The following is a 9064-nucleotide window of genomic DNA, read 5'->3' as shown; positions in this document are numbered from 1 at the left end:
GCTCCCAGAGTCTCAACCACCAACCAAGGAGTACACACAGTGGGACTGATTGCTCTGGCAGCGTGTGTTTAGTGGAGGATTGCAAATTAGATCATCAATGGGAGGAGAGGACCTCAGCCCTGTGAAGGTTCCATGCCCCAGTGTGGGGGAATGCCAGGGCCTATAAGCAGGAGAGTGTGGGGTGGCAGGCATGGGGAGTGGGGAGGCAGCTGGGGTTTGTTTTTGTTGTTTTCGTTTGTTTCTTTGTTTTTTAGAGGGGAAACTGGGAAGGGTGAAATTTACATGTAAATAAAGAAAATATCTAATAAAAAAAAAAGGAGTGTTCAAGAGGAACCATGTCAAAGACTTTCATAGAATTAACATATAAGATACCTCAACTATCAAGAAGTGCAAAATGAAAAACGTGGGGGAAAAGGTAGATTCCCATCTTATCACTTTTGTGGGTTATTTTTCAATCATGGATTGTGAAAAAGTTTGCTGCTATCAACTGACTTCTGTGACCTCATGCACTGAGACTTACACCAAGTTTCCAAATGTTACAATGATAAAACTTTAATAATACCAAGAAAAAACAGAAACTATAATCAATCCTTGATAAGTTTTTATCATTTATAAACTACCAGTTTCCTTGGCAAAATTTATTTCTATCAGAAATCTAATTGTCAAAACAAAAAGATTGTTTTATTTGAATAACAAGTAATACAATTTTCATGACTTCTTAAATTTTTTCAACAGAACTATATATTTTGCACTATGAAGTAATATAATACCATAAAAAACAAGGAAATAAGTAATGTGAATCTTTTTCTGAATATTCAGCAGAAGGACATTACATGCTTAACTCACCTTCTACAAGATTAAAATTTCAAGGCACTTACTGCTCTCTTGTCAGAGTAAAACTATTTATTTCCATGTATGTCTAGTCACATGATTTGTGGCCATACCTAAAATTAGGTTAAGATACTAAATTTACAAAGTGCTTCTTGTATGAGAAGTCCTCATTCTAATGTCAAATGGCCTATTTTACACTGAAGGTTCCCTAAATATAGTGAAAGCAAAGGGCAGGGTATTAAAAGCGGTAAGGCATGTATATGAAAGGAAAAGCAGAAACAGGGCACATTTAGATCAACAGCTTCCTGTAAAGTAATAATGTGACCCTCTTTGTAAATTTTAAATTTACATGGTACCACATTAAAAGCATAAAAATTAATAAAATCTAATTAAATGTTATCTTTGTTTAGTCCAATTTTTCAAAATATTGACACTAGATAAATATAAACCAAATGTCAATAAGGTATTTTTTCAGTCTGTTTTTACATTATACATTCAGAATTAGGTATGTGTCTTATACGTGAAACACATCTCATGTTAGACTAACCATTTTTCAAAAATTTAATAGCTGCATTCAGATAAACAACCTAGACAAACAAAACATCAAACCTGAAAAAGGTTGATGAAGGACCAGTGCGGTAGCACCAATAGCAGAGGCTGATAAAGTTCTGAGTTTGAGGCCAATCTGGCTTAATTGAGAGTTCAAAGCCATTCTGGAGTAAAAGATGAAGAAGAAGAAGAAGAAGAAGAAGAAGAAGAAGAAGAAGAAGAAGAAGAAGAAGAAGAAGAAGAAGAAGAAGAAGAAGAAGAAGAAGAAGAAGAGAAGAAAGAAGAAGGAGAAGAAAGAAGAAGAAGAAGAAATTGAAAAGAAAAAAGGAATCATGAAATGAAACAAAATTAGTGATCAAGTAATCATTTTCCAATTTCACTCTTTTTATACAAGACTGTGTGTTGAGTCAATGGGTTACTTTTCAATCCATGGTCAGATCTGAATGGTATATGACCAAACTATTCATTAACATGTTCTAAAAGAAGTTCATGGGTTGATGCCATGTACCCATGTATCTTGAATATTCTTCTATGGATAACAAATTTTCTGAGGATCCTGTAGAACAAATTCTTCTGCAGGTCTCTTGGTTTGATGGACATTAACTTAGCAGGATTAGAGAGCTCTCTGACAATCATATTAAATAATGCTTGTTGGCTATATAGATTACAAATCATGATTTGGAACATTATCTCAATAATATAACTAATTAAAGGGGATGGTTGAGAATAATCGAGAACTTCATTCATGGCTATGTTTATTTAAAAAGACTGTATTTAAGAAAGGGGAAAGGGAGAGAATTATTAATTATTGATATTTGCCAGCAGGCAGCACTAAAGTATTGGATGCATTCCCATTTGACAAATGAAAGACTAACTAAAAGCAGCAAGTATATAAATGTTCAAATCATTTCTTGATTAAATCAAAAATTCTATGAATTCTGAATGTACTAGATAAGTAGAAATCCTGGAACTCACAAACAGCATTACACAGGGGACTCACAGTGAATGAAAGGTAATCTATTCAGTAAGAGTTGTATAGGTAAACTTCTTAGTTTATATAGAGTTTATATCATAGTGTAAGCATACCTTCACACCTGTGCCAAGCACTCTGGCTTTGGACATAGACTTAGTTTCTACTCACAAGCTAAAGTTATAATCTACACATTTCTTATCAGTCAAGAAATCAAGTTTCCATGCAAAACTTAAATTCTATGTCATACTATTAAAAAAAATTGATGATGTTGATATTTAGATATTCTTTAGATACCTATATAGATAGCCTATCAAAATAAAAAGGAACTATTATATTAATATGAGTAACAGGTCAGACACTGTGACCTATAGAGCCTCTGGGGGAAGGGCAGCCCAGACTCTGGGATGGAAATTCAGGGTTGGTGGCAGGGTATGCCAAGTAGCAACTGAGGGATGCTGGGAGAACCTAGAGGCTAGGTCTATTTTGATATGTAAAATATGCCCCCTGGCCTGTTATCCTGGGGTCTGAAACCCACAGAGAGAAGGCACAATGAACAGATAACTTGGCTGAGCATCTGGTTTTTAAGGTAGCTACTATGTTTTGGTTAGTGGAGAGTTTTAAATTTATAACACAAAGATCATTTTGCACATTATACTTTTCTATCTTTGAGAACTCATGTGTGTGCGTACAATCAAATCCTTCTTCCACTTCTTCCCTCCAGCTGTCTCTTTAACATTATAGCTGGCAAAACAAGACAATACACTTCCTTGTTCATTACTACAAAGCTAGCCATTGGAAGACTATGACCTAAAATAGTATTTTTTTAACAGTGAAGCTTTTTTTCCCTATTAAAAGTAGAGAGTGCAGATAAGCAGTGTTCAACAGTTTATTGGTAGATTGGTAGCTCATTTTTCTATTACAAGTTCATTCAGTTAAAATATTGTGAGAACTACTCTATCAGTCCCTATGTCAGACTCAAGAATAAGAAGTGGCCCAACTTATAGCCAGATACTAAGTGGATCCTTCACAGAAGAAGCCTACCAAGACCTCACCTTGACTCTCTTCTCATTCTCTCTTCAGGTATATGAACAGGACGACTTGAGCGAACAAATGGCAAGTCTGGAAGGGCTAATGAAGCAACTCAACGCCATCACAGGTTCCGCCTTTTGACACGCATTGCCAAACATAGAGATCTTCTGGGAACTATACAGCATACCAATTATCCATAAACAGCACACCTGTGTCCAAAAATTCTAACCAGTGTACAGGTCAACCATCCGGACCATTCCGTTAAGGACCATCTGAAGCACTTCAGAAGACATCAGTATCTCATCCTATATGAACATCAGGAATCGTACAATGATGGTCACGAGGTCCCGAAGATGCATCTTCACTGTAAAGTCAAGTCTGAAGCTGCTAGCATAGTTCTGGGTCTTTGTCACTGCAGGGACCATGGTGTCATCACTAATGCCTACATTTTCCTTTAGTGAGACCTTTCATTTTCTGTGTAGGTCTAGTCTCACAAGTGCATTATTTCAGCCTGTACCACATACCATAGCAAACCAATACACACTCACTATTTTTTTTTCAACTACAGAGCATCTAGGGCAACTCTCTCACTCCATAGCACCAAAGGATTGGATGTTTTCATGACAGCATAAAAAGTAAATAAGTGAACAAGCAAGAGGCAGTGAATGCTTGTTTGTAGCTCAATCGTTCCATCTCACACAAGTGGCAGATGTTAGTGAGTGGGTATAAACTTTTTACCAATTTTAGCAAGTATTTGTAAATCCATCCTTGGTTAATGTTTATGTCTAGCGAGTAGAAACTTAGAAATCTTCAACTGGTGGCATCTTGCCAGCAACAACACCTTTCTAGAAGGAGAATCCAATATGCAATCTTCTCAGACACGTGGTGATTGTGTACTTGAGCTTGTCGTAGGACATTTTTCGATTTCAGTGGCTTCTATGCCATTCCACACTGTGATGGCCTGTCTAGGTTTCACTAAGGCTTCTTCTTCAGGAGTTTGGCCACAAGAACTCCACCATCCTCCATCCCCAACCATTCCTCTACTTCTCCTGGGCAAGTAGCCTTAGACAAAATGGCCAACTCCATGCATCATATATCCTCTGTCCCCAATATCCCTCTGTGGAGATAGTAGACTTCCTGAGAGCAAGCTCAAAAGAAAGAAAAGGAGCATGAAAAACCATATCCCAGAGCACCTTTTCATGAGTTGGTGTCATTTCCACCAATAGCATCTTCATTGAGCAAGCTGTGCAACACTGACAGATGTTGACCACAGGTTCTGTTGGCAAGGCAACCTTCCATCCCATGCCTAAAACAGAGTCAGGGAGGAGAGAGGGGTGGACGCCACTTCACATCTACACATCATAACTCCTGTAGGTATTTTTCCAAGCAGCATCTTAAACTGTGGACTAGAATTTTTAAACTTCTATTGCCATGTATCTACAGCTTGAAACTAGCTGAATATAAGAACATTCTGTGCATTCCCTTTGAGTCCATGAATTTTCAGCTGTATTTGGAGTTAATCTCCATTTATGCAGCTGAGTCGCCAAAAGGGAACTAGTTTGCATATTTATCAGTTAGGTGACTTGAAAAACGCGATGAGAGTTTCAGCTGAATTATTCCTTTCAGCTCTGCCTTTGATTTCAAGCTTGAGTAGGTCATAATTTTAAAAGAGCATGGCAAAGGATAGGATCTTTACAACCTAATAGCTCCTTTTATTAGGTGGGTAATTATATATGAATCCCTGAATGAAATATTTTGAGCAAAATGGCACTGTAACAGAAATAATAATTCAGATTATTTTTTTACAGTTTTATGTCGGGAAGGAAATCTGATGTCAAAGAGAGGGCTTGTTCAAATGGTTCATTAGAAAGTCTGGTCCATTTGCAAATGTTTCCTTCAACAAGAGTGCTTGTTCAATTTACTGAGTTTTTTTTTTTTCTGGAAGTACTTTCGAAGAACTATGTGATGTTATTCAATGGGACAGAATGCTTTGGTTCGATATTTGGGCACTGAGGTAGAGAACTCTTGACTGACCTGAAATAAAGCATTTCTTAACATAGCAATGAAGACTTTAAAAATAATCCACCACTTCAAACTGGAAAATGTTTATTAAATTCCCAGAATACATTTCCCTGCCTAGTATTAAAAAAAACAAGGGAGAAGAAGAAGAACCACTTCTCAGAGGCATTTGATATCCATGCACGTCAACTCGTTTTAGGTTGGGGTGTGCTACAAACCTCAAATTTCAAATTTCAGGGAATGAGTTATAATGAAAGCTGTTCTGTAAACTCTAGTTGTAAAGTTAAGACAACCAGAGTTTTTACAACCTGTCAATGATGTCAGGAAACGTAATCTTTAAAAGTCGTTGAAAGTATGCTATCTATTTTCAGTCAGTTATATGTCTTTTGAATCCCTTGAAAATTTCAGTTAACAAATATAATAGTTTATTTTAGCAGTTGGTGGTTCTAATAAGTCATAGTGTCATGCCTTGAATATACAGTGGAACCATGAGACTGGCTTCATTAACTCAGTGATTTTAACATACAATTAGTTCAACACAGCTTCTGCTGTGCTCTTGTTCCCATAATCTTTCCAGTGATTCATGTGGACACAGTAAAATTACCCAGGGTTCCAGGTAACGTGTGAATTCCCAGGTCTGTGAGTGGTATGAGGAAGCCTGACTTAGTCTAGCTCACTCCATACAGGACCCTTTAAACTTATAAACCTCTTTGAACCCCACAGGGCAAAGCTGCACAGACATCCAGCATCTCTGCCACCAGGAGTCAGTTCTCTGAGAAAGGAAAAAAGCACTAAACGTGGCAGGAGGACTCAAGTGTTTATACACTAGGTTGAAATGCAAAGCAAGAGCCTGCTTTTAAGAACTTTGCCATTTTTTTTCTATTTCATTTTGATAAGAAAGTAATTTTCATTCCTCCAGAAATTTCTGCATTTGTATAAATTGACAAAAAATAAAGGAGTGCTCAGCATATATTGAAAACGTTTGTATAATTCTCCAGTCAAAAGTTAAGTATTTCTTAGTGCTTATAGCTGCCTCCATATAATAGATCCATAATCTTCTAGAATATTTAAATAATACGGCTTTATACTTGGCTGTTATTAAATACATACTCAGTTCAACAACCCAGACATAAAAATATTCAAACCAATGATGTAAGAATCAGACTTATTTAGGGCTTTCTTTTAGGGACTGGATGTAGCAGTAGTTTGGGTTTCTTCAAAATAAAGATTGCTAAAAATGAGATTGCCACGTGCTCAGCAAAGGTGGCATTTACAAAAGGAAACTCCAGATAACCTTTTTAAGCCAACGCTTGTCATACATTGGCTTTCCAAAGAAACAACTCCTCAAGCATAGGTCTTTCCAAGATACCCTGAGAGTTTCTTCTCGGAGATGGTTGCTGAAATTCCCCTCTCCTTTGGAGCCTTCTCCTAACTTTGTTTAAAGCAGCATCCCAAACTCACCTACAGATGGAACACAGTTTCTCAGACATGGCAGGTGCACAGTAAGTCCTACAAAAACTTACTTCTTAAGAGGTTTCCTACCATTTTACATAAAATCTTATGCTGGGCTCTGGAGGTTTGGGGATACTTATTTCCAGTCAGCAAGACAGAGGAAAATGGAAAACTCCCAACTCTTGAGTGAATTTAAAGAAATAAAAGTAATGTGAACTTTAAAAAAAAATGGAGAGCACTAACATAGAATCTGTATATTCTCCCTTTCTTATCTAGTTCTCTTTACGCAGCCACAGGCTATCACCAAGGCCAAAATTTAGTATCATGGCTTCATAAACTTGGGTATATCCCCTTACTGTGATTTCAAGAAGAAAGAGCCCAGGGCACTGTGGATCCCCAGAAGACACCACACACTAAAATGCAAACATCCTTTTCTAAACTCAAATTCAAAGCAACATCCTCATAGTTTATGTTCATCTAACGATTTTCAAAAAATCCTTTCAATATTACTCAGACAAACTCTGTACTTTATATTTTTAAAGTCATTTGGATACTTGAGAAAGATCACAGGTAGACGTTTTATGTTTTATACAGTGATGATTGAACCGAACAGACGTGTCCCCAGGCCTCAGTCTACCTTGTTAGTCAAATAATTGCTTCCAAAAAGATTTGATTTGTAACAGAAATGCTATGTTTCTTGTCAATGAAGTTAGGTAGGAGACAAGGCCGTGCCCAAATCATCCAATGAGCGTAACTTCTGACCCAGCCCACCCCTTCTGCCATTGGATAACTTCACTGGGAAGACTTCCAGCAACACAGCAACACTCTGAAGGGTGGTCTCTTGCTCTCAGCTTTGTGCTTTACCATCTTAGGATTTTTATTTTTTTACCTTTTTTGGTTGATAGGAGAGCAACAGCAAAAACTGTGCAAGGAACAGCAAACACAGAGGCATGGGCCAAGGGATCTCACTGTGTGTTCGATGTGTATTTTCAGATGCAAGAAAGGAATGTTGGCAAGGAGGAAAAAGTGTGTTTTTTATTACTGTAGGGTAAACCTGACGATTCTGAACTTTGTGAATTGTCAGCTTGTTTGGGGGAAGGGCGGGTGGGTGTGACGGGGTACTTTTTATAAGTAATATTTAATTTATTATTTAGAAGTGGCTTCTCTTTTGGATAATTTATGATACAAAGGGAGATAACGGTTGGGATCTAGGCATGGCTGTTAAAGCTGCAGTGTTTTGTATCTCGGAAGGACCGCTTTAGAAATGAACTGTCCAGTGCTGAACATGAGGAGACATCCAGGCCAAGCAAAGCCTTCACTAAAAATTCCACCATCTCCACCTTCTCCCTATTGAGGGTCTCAAAGAAGATAACACCAAACCTAAAATAACTCGGATAGCATTATGCAAACCGGTGCTATCCATTCTCTCAAAGGGCTTTGCAACTCAAACTATTAGTGTGATAGTGGTGCGCTTATTTGGTAGAAATGGGATAAACCGCAGCTTTAATAGCCTTAGTGGAAAGAGAAACTTTTTGTTGTTACAAAACACTTTTTTTTTTTTAATAGAAAGGTGTTTTGAGGCTACAAAGAGTCTCTTGGAATTGTCAGACTCTAGCATTGTTAACCAAATTAGAGTAGTGATTGCAATATTTAAGTGTAAATGTTGTTCTATGAGAAAGGAAGCTTGCTTACAGTTTAAAACACAATGACTGTTTCTACACACGAACTTGTATACTACTACACAAGGAAAAGGGGGTTTTGTAATCACTGTAGAACAGTCTCCTATTCATTTTTTATAGAAATGTTATTCCAATGGTGCATTTTTTTGTTTAATAAATAAAGTTTTGATACAAAACTCTTTATTCGCGTTATTCCTAGTAAGTGACTATTCTTCTTCAGCACTCAGCTAACACCAGCTCCAGATGGCCTGCCTGTACCTAGGCTCAGGATCTCTATGATCGGTCTTTTATTAACATCGGTGGCAGTATGTTGTCAGTACTTTGTCATATCTTATTGCATCCTTATGCATTTTCTGCATACTCCTAGTTTGTCTTCACTCGTGGCTGCTTAATATCTACACTGCTTTATTGCAACCCGTCCCAGGCCACCAGAATTTGATGTACACATCTGCATGGGAGAAATAGAAGACTCAGATCCCATCTTACACATGGCAACTGGTAAAGAGTTCAAAGGCTTTCCTCTAGATCAGTA

At 37.4% G+C, this 9064-nt stretch overlaps 1 protein-coding gene across 2 annotated transcripts in view; it reads left to right on the top strand.

Annotated features, from left to right (window-relative positions):
• Nucleotides 1-8708, top strand: part of Dcc (DCC netrin 1 receptor) — a 1081061-nt gene extending 1072353 nt beyond the window's left edge. For both annotated transcript variants that reach the window (XM_031365997.1, XM_031365996.1), the window contains exon 29: nucleotides 3434-8708. In XM_031365997.1, coding sequence (XP_031221857.1) covers nucleotides 3434-3523 — 90 coding nt within the window. In that variant the 3' untranslated portion in view covers nucleotides 3524-8708. The remainder of the gene's footprint in view (nucleotides 1-3433) is intronic.
• Nucleotides 8709-9064: the final 356 nt, after the last annotated feature.

The sequence above is a fragment of the Mastomys coucha genome, unplaced genomic scaffold (assembly GCF_008632895.1).
Source record: "Mastomys coucha isolate ucsf_1 unplaced genomic scaffold, UCSF_Mcou_1 pScaffold13, whole genome shotgun sequence".
Lineage (NCBI taxonomy): Eukaryota > Metazoa > Chordata > Mammalia > Rodentia > Muridae > Mastomys > Mastomys coucha.
Note: the sequence above shows the minus strand (reverse complement) of the source record. Positions and strands in the feature narration are given on the sequence as shown.